Source organism: Mus caroli, chromosome 7 (assembly GCF_900094665.2).
Source record: "Mus caroli chromosome 7, CAROLI_EIJ_v1.1, whole genome shotgun sequence".
Classification (NCBI taxonomy): domain Eukaryota; kingdom Metazoa; phylum Chordata; class Mammalia; order Rodentia; family Muridae; genus Mus; species Mus caroli.
In genome coordinates, this window is record NC_034576.1 from 87,035,481 (window position 1) to 87,052,626 (window position 17,146).

Sequence of the window (17,146 nt, forward strand, 5' to 3'; positions counted from 1 at the left end):
CACCCGCCCCGGAACCGCCCCACACCCTTTCCTCCTTCCCTACCCTGGGTCCACCCTCGGTACTATCCAGCACTCGCCCAGGGCCATCCCATTCCCACGCCCCTCGACTGTCCCGCATCCTTCCTGGCCAGCTCCTGCCTTGGAACCACCCGGTACCCGCCCTGAGACCACCCCGTTTCCTTCTCGGGCGACCTCTACGAGTCCAGGACCGCCTCATCGGTCTGGATATACAAGACATTCTCCTCATCCTCCCTAGATGCGCCCGGAACCCTGGGATCGTCCCGCCTTCGCCCCGCCCCAGATGTGCCTGGAGCCCTGGGGTCACCCCACCCTCATCCCGCCCCCGAGATCCCGTCTTGTCCACGCCCTGCCTTGGTCCTTCTCCCTCACCCCACCCACATCTCCATCCCGGAACTGTCAGACCGTTCCGCCCCTATGTCTAAACCTCCCCCTTCCGGGTCCAGCACCTGGATCCAGGTATTGGTCTCACCTAAAAAGCCCAAGACCCAAAGCCCCGCCCCAGTAGGTGCTTTATTTCCATAATCTCTGAGGCCTCGCCCTTTTGCAAAGCTGCCCAGCCTCCCTTATGAGCCAAGCTTTCTCCCTGACCCCACCTCCAGAATGCAAATTGGGATCCACCCAGTGACCCCATTCTTTTGTCTGGGACTGCCTCTGGCTCCTGTGGTGTCACTGGATACTGCAGAGGATTTGTCCCCAGTTCATCTGCCTGTGTAGCCTTGCTCAGCCAGGGTCCAGAGACCTTGCCCTGAGCACTGGTGAAAGATGGAGTTGGAGCCAGCGTCTAGAAGTGTGACACGCCTGCGTTAACGTCTTGGTGTTCTACTTCACAGTAGAAACAAGAATTCAATTAGTTAATGATAGTTGACTTCCAAATGAAAGAGCGGGAGGAAGACCTATGGACTCTGGGACCAGAGATGTTAGAAGTTTGGCTAGTTACTGACTAGAAACGTGGGCGTCCATGATAAAGTGAGATCTCACGGGAGTACCCCGCAGACTGTGGCCGAGTTAGTGCAAAATGCTTCAGAAACGCAATCTGATAAAATAAAAATGGGTTATTTAAATTCTTTTTTGTATTGTGGAGACATGCCTTATGGCCTAAACTGTGATCTATTTTAGAGAAAGCTCTGCTGAGAATTTGTGCTTTCTGGCTGTTGGAGGGTATAATGTTTAATATTGTTAACTTCACTATCATATTTAGAATCACCATGGAATCACACCTCCATGTGTCTGTGTGTTTCCAAAAGGTTAAATGAATGTATGCAGCATCACCTCTTGGACTGGAGGCCTTGAATAAATGAAAGGAACATGGAGTTGAATAGCAGTATTCATCTTTTTCTGCTTCCAGGCTGTGATGTAGTGTGATCAGCCTTCTCCCCAACCCTGTGTCATGCCCTCCTAGTTCCCTTCCCTAGTATGGAGGGCCTGTATCTCCTCAAACTATAAGCTTAATCTTTCCACCCTTAAATACTTCTTGTCAAGTATTTGGTCACAGCAATGAGAGTAGTAATGAATACAGATGGAATATTCTGGAGATGTTTGTTAGGTTGGTTTAATCTAAATTGAACTCTAAATCTACTTTATTGAGTTTTAGTCTGTATGACCTACCTACGGATGAGAATGGCGTAGCAAAATCACCCAAGATTATTGTATTGGAATCTGTTCTTATTAAATCATGGGTGTTTGTTTTATAAAGCGGAGAGCTCTATCCAAACTTTAGTGCATGCTTATGATTGTTATATTTATGATTTTTATTAATCTGTAATCATTTTATTAATAAGTAGTGTCTTAGTCGCTTGTAGTTTTGGTTTGACATCTACTTTATCAATTATCAGAATAGCAAAGCCTACTTCTATTCATTTGGTAAACTGAGTGGTGCCAGACAGGTATATTTCTTGAAAACAAGAGACAGTTGAATTTTGTTTTTTAGTTCAATCAACAAGTATACCTCTTTGAACTGAGAATTAAAGATGATTTACTTTAGGTAATTGGTATAATCATTATTATTATTTGGAATCAAGGTTCTCATTGTGGTGCTGAGGCTACTCTGGAACGCACTAAGTAGTCCAGGCTAGTTTCAAAGTTGTGGCTACCTTTCTACGGGCATCATCATGCCTAGCAATTTAGGCTATTATTGAGAGAGGCATACTAATGTCTATAAATTTTGTAGGTGGTTTTTCTGATAGGTTGGGATGTTCAATTTTCCCCATTTGAATTCGGAGTTTGCTTACTTACTGTGTTGGACACAATAGATTGTTCCCTAGTTCTCCTTTGCTAACATATTCCTCATGAAATTTATTCTTTACTGTGTTTGGCTTGGTTATTTCACTCTGTGTTCAGGATTCTCCAAGTATACTCTGTAGTGCTGCTGGCTTAGTGGTCATTAATTGTTATTATTTGTCTTTGTCTGAAATGACCATATTCTCCCATCAGTTTTAAAAGATAGTTTTGATAGGTTAGCAGTTATTTACTTTCAGGATTTGAAATCTCTCATTCCATGCTTTTCTGACTTTCCAGGTTTTCTGTTGAGAGGGTCTGATGTTAATTCTCATACATTTGTTTTTGTAACTTGATACTTTTTTCTTCTTTCAGTGTTGTTTCTTTTGTACTTTTGTACAATGTATAATGAATTTCTCAGGGCAATTTGGGGACTCGGGGTTCTAAATGCCCCTTGCATTTGTTTTTCCTGTAGTATCAATTTTTCCCCCTGTAATTTCATTAAGCACATTCTCTGTGTTTTTAGTTACTTCAGACCCTTCCACCCCATGGATTCTTAGATTTGGTCTCTTATTTACCAGAGTTCTTGTAAGTTGTGTCAAGTTTTACTTTTTCTTTCTTTCTTTCTTTCTTTCTTTCTTTCTTTCTTTCTTTCTTTCTTTCTTTCTTTCTTTCTCTTTCTTTCTTTCTTTTCTTTCTCTCTCTCTTTTTCTTTCTTTCTTCTTTCTTCTCTCCCTCTCTCTCCCTCCCTCTCCCTCTCCCTCTCTCTCTGCATATCTTTAATCCCAGCATTTGGGAGGCAGAAGCAGGTGGATCTCTGTCAGTTTGAAACTAGCTTGGTTTATGTAGTGAGATCTAGGCCAGTCATGGCTACATAGTGAGAATCTATCTCAAAAAAACAAAAACAAAACCGTCAATTCTCTTGCTGAATTTCTTATCCATTTTGCTTACTTTTTCATCTCTGTTGCTGACTCTTCTCCCAGTCCTGGAAGCTTTCCCTTCCTTCATCTGGTTATCTGTATACTCCCTGAAGACATTAACCATTTTTCACTTGTAAACTCTTCAAACCTTCATCCAGATGTTACCTACTCCTCCCCTCCCCCATGTGTCTATGTGTATGGCGGTCTCATGTAATCCTTGCTGGTTGGCCTCAAACTTACTATGTATCTGAGGGTTCTCTTGAATTCTTGATCCTCCAAAGTCTACCTTCCGAATTTTGAGGTTACAGGTGTCAGTATTCAGTATTCTGGGAATGTGGTGCTGGGGGGATAAAGGGCAAGTGGTCTACCAATTGAACTATGTTGCCAGCCCATCAACTCAAAATTACTCTACTAGGTTCTAGAAGTGTCACCTGTAAGTCTGCTTTGTTTTATGAAAGGTTCAAGGTTTATATCTGTACTCATTTTTGCTGTTTGAATGCCCAGTCACCTCTTACTGCTGGTTGAGAAGGCCCTTCATCAAAGGGTCTTTCTCTCCTCTGTGAGACCAGTTTATTATGGTATGTTAATGTATTTCTGAATTGTTCTTTTGTCAGTGTCAGTCTTCATTATGGAATCAGTGTGGTTAAATTTTGGAGTCTGTGTCAATTTTCACCTTGCAGTTTAAAAAGAAAATTATTTATTCTGGACCTGTTTAATCATACTGATGCAAAATTTAACTTCCTGGGATTATTGGGATTGCACTGAGTTTACCAAGCAGAGTGGAGAAGAACAGACTGGGTCTCCCCATCACTGACTACGGACCAGCTCTCCTGTTTCCTTCATCTTTGATTTCTCATTAGTTTTTAATTTTTCCTGACATAAATCTTACACTTAACTTTACTTAGATCCACAACTAAGTATCTTTTTTTGAAGGTAAAGCAAACTTAATTCTTTATTCAAAATGTTCATGCTGGTATGAATACTGACATGTTTATATAATCTTAAAATAGTTGCTTTTAGTTTACCAGAGTTATGCTAATTCTTTTAGATTTTTCTAGATAGATGGCATGCGAAATGCAAATGAATGCAGGTTCTCTCTTCCTTCCCAATATGAGTAGCTTTTCCTAGTATAAAAAATAAGCAATATGAAATAGTATGGAAGGATGGAACATTTTTACCTCATTGTGCTTCAGAGGTTAAGTATCCATTTTTTCACCACTTAATGTATTAGGTAGGTTTGAGACATAGTTTTCCTTTTCTTTTACTCTATAAAGTTCTTTATATTCCTAGGGTTTTTTTTTTTTTTAAATCATGAATGTCTGTTGGATTTTTCTATCTCTATCAATATGATGATTTTCTTATATTGATGTGGTATCACACAGACATCTAGCCCTGTAGAGCAAGAATAAATCCTGCCTCATTATGGTATATACTTAAGTATATGGTATATACTTTTAGGTTCAAAGTTTTGTTAAGGACTTTTGCACTAGTATTTATGAGAAGTAGCTGTCTGGAATCTCACAATGTATTTGACAGAATACTAAATATATTCCCTCAGAGCTGGGGAGATGTTTCAGTGGATAAGGACACTTGCTGGCCTTAAACAGAACCTGAATTTGGTTCCTTGTAATTCGAGTTCCAGAGGCCCTGATGCCCTCCTTTGACCTCTGTAGGTAGTAGGCTGCAATGAGGTAATGTATGGTTTGTATGTTCTGGGCCCAGGTGTGGCCCTGTTGGAGTAGGTGTGCCAGTGTGGGTGTGGGTTTTAAGACCCTCATCCTAGCTGCCTGGAAGCCAGTATTCTGCTAGCAAACTTCAGATAAAGATGTAGAACTCTCAGGTCAGCCTTCACCAGGCCTGCCTGGACACTTGTCATTCTCCCACCTTGATGATAATGGATTGAATCTCTGAACCTGTAAGCCAGTCCCAATTAAATATCCTTGTAAAAGTTATCTTGGTCATGGTGTTTGTTCACAGCAGTAAAACCCTAAGATAGGTACACAAACATATGTGCATGCAAAATATTCATACAAGTTTTAAATTTTTTTTTAAAGCAAGCATTCTCTCTGCCATTACATTCTACAAGAGATTGCAAAAACCAACCAACCAACCAACCATCACCACCACCACAAACTTCTTTCTTAAGTTTGGATTCACTAGCTTACTTGCTAGGGACTTTTTTCTTTTCCTGGAAGGTAATTATACATTCTTTTAAATGTTTAAACCCTGTTCTAACTATGAACCTTAAGAGTTTGTTCCTGTGGCTGGGTTTTCATCAACTTGACACCCATCATCATCATCATCATTTGGGGAGAGGGAACCTCAGGTGAGAAAATGTCTCCATCAGATTAGCCAGAAGGAAAGTCTGTGTGACATTTTCTTAATGATGTAGGAGATCCCAGGCCCCATTACACTGTGGTCAGTGCCACCCTTGGGCAGGTGGTCTTGGGTTATAGAAGAAAAGTAAACCAAGCAATCCAAACCGGGAACAAAGCAGCTCCTTCACTGTTTCTTCTTCAGTTTCTGACCTGACTTCCCTCAATCAGATGGACTGTGATCTGGGACTTATATGTCAAATATAACCCCCAGCCCCAAGTTGCCTTTGGTCATGGTGTTCATCACAATAGAAGACAAACCAGTCCCTTTAAGGAACTGGCCAGTCATTTATTTAATTTATCCAGCTTCTAAAAAAATTAAAAGAAAATCTTTCCATGTTCCTGGTATCTATATTGGATGGCCCTTCTTCCCTTCTTATAGCGACCACTTCCCCTTTTAATACAGATGTTAGTGATCACTGGGGCCCCTCAGCAGTTTCTAGTTGTCAAGGTCTTTTATCGACTGTATTCTATTCATCTCATCTCCACATCCTCATTCCACTTGCTCTCTTAAAAACATTTATTAAAAGATTGATTTTGTATATGTGAATGTGTGCCTGGGAATTACAGAGACACCATGTGAGATCTGGGAACAGAATCTAGATCTTTAAAAGTAACAAATACTCTTAATCGCTGAGCCATCTCTCCATCTTTCTGAATAATCTTAATGCCCACACATTAAAAGAGGAAAAGCATAAAGCTAAGAAGCTAGTATGAAAAAGAAGGATCAAAGTACATGGACCCTTTCCTGAAAAAGCCAAAGAATACTGTTAAATGTTTTAGAAATTCTGTAAGAAAAGAGAATTCTAGCTATTACTGGATTTGTATAAATTATCTCCATCAGGGAAATGGGGCTCTTGCATTGTATGCTTGGAGTAAAAGAAACATTTCAGGCAATACAAGTGAATAGCTCAAAACAAGGACATAGAAACTGCATGTCAGCACAGGAAGGACAGGAAATAGCAGAAGTAAGTCAAGTCTTACTATTTAACACACTGAAGCTGGAGGACTAGAATTTTATTGAAAATAAGTTTCATGCATTGCCTAAACTTCATAACGGAGGTCATCCAACAGCTTTATAATTAAAAGTTTCCTTTTGACTACTCAGCTTCAGGTCAACAAAACAGGATTAATCATAATCGTTGGCTCATGGTACTCTGCACTGGTTCAGAAAGCCTGCCCTTGCTTATCACAATATCTTGTACTTGCTAGTTCAAAAGCAGGGGCTGTGGCCACTGCCCGTTGCCTCTCATCTAAGGACAGTGTTTCAATTTCACACTGGCACCCTTCTCTACAGATAAACTTTATTACAATTTGTAAGAGGGACATTTTCATATCCAGCTGCATTATAGAGTACTGAACCCAAAGCCCAGAGCATGCCAGATAAGTGTTCCCCCTCCACTGAGCTGCTCTCTAGCTGTTTTGCATTGTGCACTTTGCACAGAGCTCCCATTCTACCCACGACACCCCCCCCCCGCCCTTTTTAGAGACCACTTGGGTTATTTCTAGGTTCGAAGTTTATTTTAACCCATTTGTAAGTTTTTCTTGTGTGTGTAGTGAAACTTCTGGAGTACAGGATGTATTAAAAGCACAACTGTAAAAAAAGGTACCCCACAAACTTTCAAGAGTCAAACCACTGTTCACAAACAACTGCTACTGCTAGGCTTCAATCTTTGGGGGCAAGTGGTTGGTTATAAAGTCATTATTTCTTTGTGATCTTGATTTGCATTATAGATTCTTTCACTATTGTAACCTGTCTTTCCACACTTTCTGACGATAAGTATCTGAAGGTCTGTTAGACAGACTAAGAATTCATCTCTTATTCTGTCTTAAATATTGCCTTACATTTAACATTCCCCCCCCCCCCTTATACTGTGAAAGGATTGCTTTCCAACTGTTCCATGCAGCTCTATTTGTCTCTTTTCCTGGAAGTAACACACTATTTGACACTAAAGTTCACTTTGATCCTTTTCTAGCGATCTAGTGCATCCAATCATTGCAATCTCAAGGTAACTGGTGCAGTTCAGACACTACTGAAAGAGGGTATCTTCTGGCATACCGATTAATTGGTGTAAAACTGTGACAATTGGTATTATCTTGCCACCTTTATTGTGTCTAGTGATCTCTTTCTGGATTTATTAAGGTTTGCCCCTTTTAAAAACAAATCTTAAAATGTTCTAACATTGAGTGCTTCTTCTGGCTTACAGGTGTCTTGCTCCAGTGGCTAGGATACAGAAGCACAGCACCATTCTAAATATAAGCGGTAAAATGGGGCAGCTTGTCTGCTCCTCACTAGGAAACAGTCTCTGCTTTCTGGTAGTTTGTTTTGTTTTTGAATTGATAGAGGTTTTTTCATCGTATCAGTTTAAAGACATTTCTTTCTACAGTTTTGTTTCTTAACTATATCAGTGTGTGTGTGTGTGTGTGTGTGTGTGTGTGTGTGTGGTAAAGGCCAGATGACAACTCTGGAGTTTGGTTCTGAAATCAGGCTTTTGTGGCAAGAACTTTCACACCTTTAGCCATATCACTGGCCCCCAAAATTTCTGCCTAGATGTAGGTCTGACGATATAGGTCTGTAAAGTGTTTACCTAGCATGAGGTCTGGACCCCTCTCCAGCATTTCATACATCTGCATAAATTAAGCATGGTGGCAGCTATCCTCAGCTACATATTAATTCCAAGACTGGGATACATGACACTATTCAACCCTCACCCCCTTTGGTTTTTGATATAGGTTTTCTCTGTGTAGCCTGGCTATATTGAAAGTCACCAGGCTGGCCTTCAACTCAGAGAGATCTACTTGCCTCTGCCTCCTAAGTGCTGGGATTAAAGGCCTGGGTTACCAACCAGCTAGTTAATCTCTTTCTAATCCTGCTATTTTGTTAATTATGAATAAGCTTTTTTTTTCCCTTTCAGGATAAATTCTCACTATATAGCTCTGGCTTGGAGCCTATTATATAGACCTGGTTAGCCTTGAGCTTGCAGTGATCTGTCTGGCAAGTGTTAGAATTGGAGGCACACACCACCATGCCTGGATTATTCTATCTGAATCTACTGACACACAGTGGTTGATCCTGATTTAAATTTATTCATATGATCAGCTAAATATATAATTTTAATATTAAACCATATTATATACATTATTGATTAAAATTAAACATTTTTCCATCAAGAAATTTGTACTGTAAGATACAGCCATTGCCATTTTGAAAAAGTCTAACTTCTAGAAAAGTTTGGAAAGCAGAGGACAAGTGGGTCTTTGCAGGATCTTTCTAGTATATAATTTTCCCACTGATAGAATGTGAATGCCTCTAATCCTATGGAGTAAAGAAGCCCTATTAGATTTTAATTTGGTGTAAAAGAGTGCAGGACAGTTAGATGAGAGCCAGAATTATCACACATCTCAGTAACTTGGTTTTGAAAAAATTCTAAGGTCTTCACCTCATAGGAATATAATTTGTCATAACAATTATCCATGACTAGAGTTGAGACACATCATAGTGGTGCTCTTACCACTATTATTATTATATTAGAAAGCAAAGCCCTAGAAGATTTAACAGGGCAAAAGTAATTACCAGAAAGAAGAGGGAAACGTAGCTGTTTTTCCTTTCGAGTTTTCCTTTTTATTTAATCAAAGACTGGTGAATAAACATAAATACCGCACAATGACCAGCTCATTCTTCATATTGTGCACACGCAGACCAATGAACAGTAATCTCAAAGAAACTTGCAGTCAGCAGTGAAATGCACTCAGCTTTTCTTTCCCTTGCTTAAAAAAAAAATAAAAGGAACCAAAAACCACAAATTTAGAATCTTGTCAGCACATATTCTCCTGTGACAAATGATTCAGACATAAATAGTGGGTGCAAAGAAACTATATGCTAACATATGTATAACCTTTGTTAATGAAAACAAAACAAACAGAAGCAGCCGTAATGATTAAGATACATTCAGTTACTGATAACTAGTTGTACCCAGAAGGGCCTTATCAAAAGGGAATCGTGCTGCAGAGAAAAGCTATATATACATACACAATGAGAAATAAACTGCAAGATCAACGCATGCATGTTTAATACTGGAAAAATCACAGCCCTCCAGAATTTCTCCACATTTGTTATAAAAGCCCTCTGCACTCAACTAAAATTAAAATGATCTTAAAAGTATAATACTTCTTGTCAGCCACAGAAACTGCAATGGAAATAAATGTTCAGAGTCATTTTCAAAACAAAACCAAAAATCTATTCTTCTGATGACATGCATGATTCAAGGGTCTATGCAAGATACGGTGCTCTACATTCCCAAGGACTAGGAAAAAAAACCTCAAGTCAATGTTTAGTTTGCAGATAGTCAAAGGATTTTGTATTCCAGCAGGAGTTCAAATCTTCTGGATCTTTTCACCAACAACTACTGGATTTTCTTTTCTGATTTTCTCAGCAGCATCAGCTTTGTAATTGTAAGAGCAATTGTGAACATCTGAGTAACGGTGCACACCACAGTAAACATTTCCACACCGGCATTCAAACCCTGGAAATGGATGAATATGTGTACAGCATGGGTTAGACAGGAGGGTGAGATATTAAGTTCTTCCCATAGTTAATACTAAGTAAACCTATCTTTAAGTCTATGAAGAATACTTAGTTCCAAGAGCTTCATTCTCAACTATCAGAGAGCTTCCTTTCTTGCCCCCATCTACATATACTTACTTGGAATAGAGCAAGCCCTGATTGCTTCTCTGTGCTGGTTCCCTTACTGGTGACATGCTCACAATTTCTTCCTAGGAAAGGTTGCTAAACTGAAAATGGACCATTTTTTAAACTGAAAATACAAAGTGTAGAAACAGCTTTCTGTCAGAAGGCAACTGTAACATTTAATTAAGAGCAGACCAATGAGTCCAACCTGCCGCTGAGTGACAACGTAACACCTTTAATTTCCCCCATGGCTAATTACAGGAGATGTGAATGGTTCTGTCTGAGGAGACCAAGACCCTTGAAGCAGTTTCTGTGGGTCAATATCCTCAGTATCAAGAGACAATTCACTAAGCTTCTGTGAATATCACAAAAGCATTTTTAAAGGAGTCATGAATTACTCCTGATCAGGTGAGCGTCCAATATACAAAAAACACACAATAAAAGCTTCTTAATTTTAGGGATATGCCTTTTGAGTTGAAACTCAAATAGAGCTGCAGTCAGAGCAACTGTGCTGCTCCTCCAAATCAGGCTTTTATGTTATTATGGATATTGGAAAACAGCTCAGGAATAATCAATACTCTAATCATCAACAACTGACATCCACTTTCTTTACCACATTTTAACTTTAAAAACATATTCTGAAACTTTATGCAATAGAAAATCGAAGTAAACAATAGCTAAATTAGATAAAACTAAGTCCTAGCCTTGTAGTCATGAATGCTGAAACTTCATGAAACTTTTAAAGGATACATTTGATATTAAGTATGTCCATTTTAAGTTAAATATATATTGGAGGAAAGACATCATACTTGAATCTCCTCCCTCAATGCCGACCCATGTTTTAGCATAAGGTATCATTTTCTTATCTATTTTTTGGAGCTAGGATCTCAAGTAGCACCCACTGGCCTTGAACTCCTGACCCTTCTGTCTCCACTTCCCAAGTGCTGGGACTATGAGCATGTGCTACCATGCCCAACTCTCAAGCATAATTTTCACTCAAAATCTTACTGTTTTCTGTTTACGTAAACTCTGGATTTTTATACAAGTTTTTGGCACTATACCTAAATAAACAATCAGCAAAGCCATTTGTAACCGCACCACTTTCCAGTGAATCTCAGTACCAGGCTTGCCCTGGCCTCACCCATAGTTCCACAGTCAGAGTGGCATCTGTACTCCCCTTGACAGGCCTCTATATTTCCCTTTGTTTATATAAACTGACTACAGAACTCCTGTCCATGCCTGTCCATGGGCAGTCTGACTGTGTTTAATGTATATTCTTTGCTAAATACTTTTGAATAGTTCCCCTTTAACAATTTGACAGTTGAGTTACAGACAGTAATACCAGTGGTATCTTCTACACAGTACCAGACTGTTTTGCTTTTAGCTCACTGACCACGTGTGGTCTCTGATCAGCACCATTTTATAGAAACACCTTAAAATTCACCAAAGGCCCCCCCAAATACCATCTCCTTGAAGGCAAGAGATTCATCTTTGCTCTTTTCCAGCATTCACCACAATAGCCTAACTGGTCAAATACTCTAAAACCCAACTGAAATAAAAATTTAAAAGCTAAATAAAAAAAAAAAAGTAATCCCGGAACTGACATGTACCCAATACCAATGCTCACAGAGGCAGCAGTAATCTTAACTGGTCAGTAACAGTGAGCCTAAGTTATTCCAAAACATGATCCTAACTTTAAACCATCCAAGGAGGCCCTTACCAGTAAGTCCCACTTTCTTCCTGCACATGAAACAGCGATTCTTTTTTTGTTTTGGTTTTTCAAGAGACTTGCTTTGCTCTTCAGATGGCTGCTGTGTCGTATCTGATACTGAAGCTGACAAAAACAGGAGGGTGGCAAATTTAATTATTTAGTAAGATTTGGTGTTTGGGTGGTGGTTGGCCCTCATCCCATATTATCCCTCGCATCTGCAATTTAAAGACTATCTGAGGAACTGATTTATAGCTAGAAAAGATACTCATAAATTTCCACTATTTATAAAACATGACCCCCCTGTTCAATAAATATATGTGTAAAAACAGGTAGACAAATGGTGCTTCTAAATATTCACAGATTTCCTTCTTGAAAGACACTGCCTGACACCCAGGAAGTCTGCGGAAATATGTAAGAAGAAAACAGCCATAAGACAACTTAACACTGCTCACAGGCTGATCTAAATAGACTTCTCAGAAAACAGGAATACCAATGTTCTCAGAATGTTTCACATTTTTATGTGAAATCACTTAAGCCAAGTGTTGTGGCACATGCCTATCATCCAGTACCCAGAGGATTGCTGTTTGAGCCTTGTTTACAGAATAAGTAAAAGTCCAGCCAAAGCAACAAAATGAAAATCTTTCTCAACACCATCTCTGCTCCCAAAAGCACTTAAGATGCTAGGAAAAAGAATCAGATACATGGAAACTTTAAAACGATGTAATTAAAATGAAAACTAAAAATCAATGCATTTTCATCCTACAGTCAAGAGCAAATGCACGAGACTCAGGTTGAATGGTTGTTACTAAACCCTGTAAATGTGTCCTTTCCTGTTACTTGTCACTCTGGTCTTCCTGAGAGCTCCAGAGATGGAGTACACAACCTACCTGAAAATAATAAAAGGCCTATCATAGTTTAAGTTCAACTCGCCCACTTTATCACAACCAGAGCCTCTCCCAAGAGTCACTGCTCTTCCAACTATACTGGGAACATCCTTCTGGCTTAATCTACCAGCCACCCCCAAAGGCTTTTCCATTTCAGCCATGTGTGTTCTTCAATGTCAAGATCCAATATATTTCCCTCATCAACACTCTTAGCAGCTTTCCACTCTATTACCCCTGCTATTGGCACCAACCCAACTCTCAATATATTTGTCTGTTTTAGAAAACAAAAATAGTTTATAACATTCTGATGGCTCCCCACCATTCCCCAGTTTAAGGCCCAGAGACTTTCACCATTCCTGTCACTCTCTGTGGCAACATGACATCATTCCTTAAGTTGCCATATTCTTGAGCCACGGGAGGGCCAGAGTTCCTATGACACACCTCTTTCTCTCACCTGTAAGCTCTTGTAAGGTCCTTGCTGTGTGTGATCTTTAGCTACTAACTCCATCTTGTCTTTCCTGTTTACACTGAAGTAGCCTGCAGTTTCAGAATAGGAAACCCTCTCCTGAGCTCCTATGGTACTTTCTACACTCCTATATCCATGTGACTTAACCTGGCTAACTGGACTCTTTGAAGGCAGGAACCTGTCTCATCATTCTTGTTACCAGAGCCTATCCTGCTGCTCCTGCTACTCAAGGAAGAACTGTCGGCGGATCTGTATCAAATCACTTACCTACTATATCTATGGAGAACATTCCCATAGCGACAGTACAGCTTCCCTTAGAAAAGCTACTTACAGCTGATACTCAAGTGAGTAGATTATAACCTGCTTATGTTAACTCACCTAGTATTTAAAAACATGACACAACACCATAAATTATAAGTGAATGAATGGTACTGAAGAATCCTGCATATAAAGTCTCTAGTTACCAGACAAGCTAAAACCAGGCCAGAGAAATTTCTATTAATATACATCCTTATTTCTTACTTATGGACTTTGAGACAGGGTCTAATTCTGCAGCCCAGGCTGGCCTCAAATTCATAGTAATCTTCCTGCCTCAACCAAGGGCTTGGATTATAGATGTGAGCTACAACATCTGGCTATATTGTATTTTTCAAACAAAATAGAGGCACAAACTTATGGACAAGGAGTAAATATCTTGTTTAAGTCCCCACCTCTAGAAAAATATTTAAACTTTATTCAGAATACTGTCTTTAAAATTTGTAAACCACAATATCTAACCTGTTCTCTAAAAAATGTGGTAGTCAAAAAAATTAATTCTTAAATGTCAGTAACAGGATGGCAGGTTCTAAACAAAACTGGTTTAACTACTGAGACAAACTTTGGGAAGTATCTGGAATTGGAGAATAAAAATTCATGGTTTTACTCTGAACACAAGTGGTCACACACCTCAACAGTAAATTTGCCACTTAGCTTGAAGACCTAAGACAAATCACCAGTGGCAGATGCAACTTTGAAGTTAAAGACTGGACAGCTGTGTGAAAATGCTAGTGAGCTAGAGGTCGCATTTAGACTGCTGAGTACTCGGTACCGCACCAAGAGATGATGGGAACATCTGCTCAAGCCCAACTCTCAGTACAACCTTACTTTAATCAATCAACAGCTTGAGTTAAATAAATTCATAAGCCAGAATTCTAGGAATCTGGAAGACTGATTCCAAGAAATTATGTTTCCTCAGGTTATATTTAAGATATAAGACCACAAAATGCCTCATCTAATTTTGTTTATATAAAGAAACTACTCATCATGAATAGAGAGCTAACGTAGTAGGAAAGACGCCAAAGAACCACAGTCTTTCGGAGTTTAAAGCCAAAGTAAGAGCTGTTTCTTCAAAACTAGATAGGTTTTCATATAGGAAAATGAGAATTAGAAACACCCAGCAACTGTTACTAATCAAGAACACATGACTGTCTAGTCATACCCACTAACCATGCAGGTCTTCAGAGAGGCCAATGTAACAACATAAAAGAGGCAAATAAACTATAGTATGCTTTCTAGCTGATTGCTAACTGGAATCCTGACTAGACACGGTCTACTGGCCATTACTACTGTTAAGAGACTTCACAAAAGCACTGGACAGGTAAAAGAGGTTTTACTACCCACATGGAGGATCACATTCAAGAGGAACAAGGCCCTCTGCTCTGGGTCCTGTAAACAGAAAAAGAATAGAAATGTAATAGTAAGTACATAATACAATTTAAACACTATTCACTATTCTGTTTAGGGCATATTCATAAACATAGTGAAAAACCAAACTGAACTTAAAATGACATTGATAGGTAACCAAACACTATCTTAATATGTCTACTTTCTCTTGGTAGTGGATACAGTATCTCTACATAATATATTTTTCTTCTGACAATCTTGGCAATTCTCAAGAATTAGACAATGCTTTTTTGGCATGGAGTGTTTTCAGGACTCAAGCATGTAAGAGAACTCTACCAGAGAGTTCAACCAAATGAAGGATCAGAATAGAGTTTTTGAGGAGTTCAAATATTTCTGCTTACTTCTGCTATGCACCTAGTGAAGACATAGAACTAATGCTCCCTAGATATTCAATGCAGACAGTTATAACCGACTTCTGGGATAATATTAATTTTTTAATCTGAACCTCATTTTCTTTTTTTTTCTAGACAGTGTTTCTCTGTATAGCCCTGGCTGTCCTGGAACTCACGCTGTAGACCAGGCTGGCCTCGAACTCAGAAATCCGCCTGCCTCTGCCTCCTAAGCACTGGGATTAAAGGCGAGCGCCACCACCGCCCGGCTGAACCTCATTTTCTTATACATGGGTTTAAATTAAGTAAAATGTAAGCTCTTCCTAGTTTAAAAATTCTATGTAAAATGTGAAAAAATTAACTTCCAGGAGAAAATCACATTAGCACTGATACTAACATTTAAAAGAAACAAGTGTCATGTTTCTTATTTTCTAGGAATACCATTAATCCTAGGCCTGGCAACATAGCTCAGCAGGTAAGGCTCTTGCTGGCACACCTGATACCCTGAGTCCAATCCCTAAAAGCTACACAATGAAAGGCAAGAAGAACACCAGCAAGCAAGGACATGCTTTCATTCTCTTCAGAATTAAAAGTAAAGATGCTAGTTCACCTGATAATTATCCTTACCTTTTGGAGAAACTCTAGACTGTTTATCAAATCATCTATAGTATTCTGAATTCCCATAATGTGCTAGTGTCTGACTTCCACATACCAAAACAACACTTGTTATTGTTACTGTCTGCAGCACTCTGCTGGGGGCCACCTGTTAATTCATTATGGGTTTGCTATTGCACTTCCCTGGTGACTACTGATGCAGAGCATTTTTTTATTTGCTGACAGTCAGTTTGTACATCTTCTCTGAAAAAAATATCTATTCAGACCCATTGCCTATTTTTCTTTCCTTTAAAAACATCTTATTAATTCTTTGAGAATTTCCAAAATTCTATTAAATTTTTTTATTAGATTCATACATTTTTAAAAGATTCATACTAAATGTAAGTGTTTTGCCTGTGTGTATTATGTGCACCACGTGCACGTTTGTGTTGTTCCAGCTAGAACTAGGATTATGGATGGTTGCCGAGCACCATGTGGATGCTGGGAACTGAACCATGTTTTCATTGGATTGCCTTATTCTGCTTTCTTTCACTCTTTCCTTCTTTTTATTGCTACCACAGATTTAAACTAGGATCCCAAGCACGCTGCCCAAATGCTTTACCACCAAGCTATATCTCCAGGAGGAAATTTTATTTCTTTATCCACCGTTATTAAACAGATGATGTAAAGCATTCTGTGTTGCTTTTTCATTCTTTTCATGAAAACAAAAGTCATCCATCTATCCTCTTCGGTTGCTATTGCTTTAGATGTCTTATCTACGAAGGTTCTAAGGCCACAAAATTTACACTTGCCTTGAGAGTTTTTACAGTCTCGGCTCTTATATTTATGTAGCTTCTGGATACATTGTGGGTGAAGTTTTTAATGATTTCATTCTTTGAGCAGATTTTCATTTTCTTACTGGATGAACTTAGACTTCTGTTTAATATAAACTGCCCTTAAGCTTTTGAGTATATTTCTGGACTGTCATTACTATTCCACTGATCTGTGTGAGTACCTTCAAAACAATACTTCAGTCTGCATTACTATATCTTTTAATAAAGTTTGAAGCTGGGAACTGTTAAGTATTCTAACTTTTTCAAGACTGTCTTGGCTGTTTTCAATAATTCTTCTAATTCAGATGAAATCCCCGATTTCCACATCATGTAAGCTTTCCTAAATAACAGTCCCATTTTAGCCAAAAGTTCCTTTGGCTGTCATGAACT

At 39.0% G+C, this 17,146-nt stretch overlaps 1 protein-coding gene across 7 annotated transcripts in view; it reads right to left on the reverse strand.

The window, feature by feature from the left end:
* Positions 1-9,127: 9,127 nt before the first annotated feature.
* The window catches only part of Zfand6 (zinc finger AN1-type containing 6), a 67,300-nt gene continuing 59,281 nt past the window's right edge, over positions 9,128-17,146 (reverse strand). For all 7 annotated transcript variants that reach the window (XM_021167611.1, XM_021167614.2, XM_021167612.2 and 4 more), the window contains 3 exons: positions 14,938-14,982; positions 11,938-12,051; positions 9,128-10,053 (listed from right to left, as the gene is read on the reverse strand). In XM_021167611.1, coding sequence (XP_021023270.1) covers positions 9,905-10,053; positions 11,938-12,051; positions 14,938-14,982 — 308 coding nt within the window. In that variant the 3' untranslated portion in view covers positions 9,128-9,904. The remainder of the gene's footprint in view (positions 10,054-11,937; positions 12,052-14,937; positions 14,983-17,146) is intronic.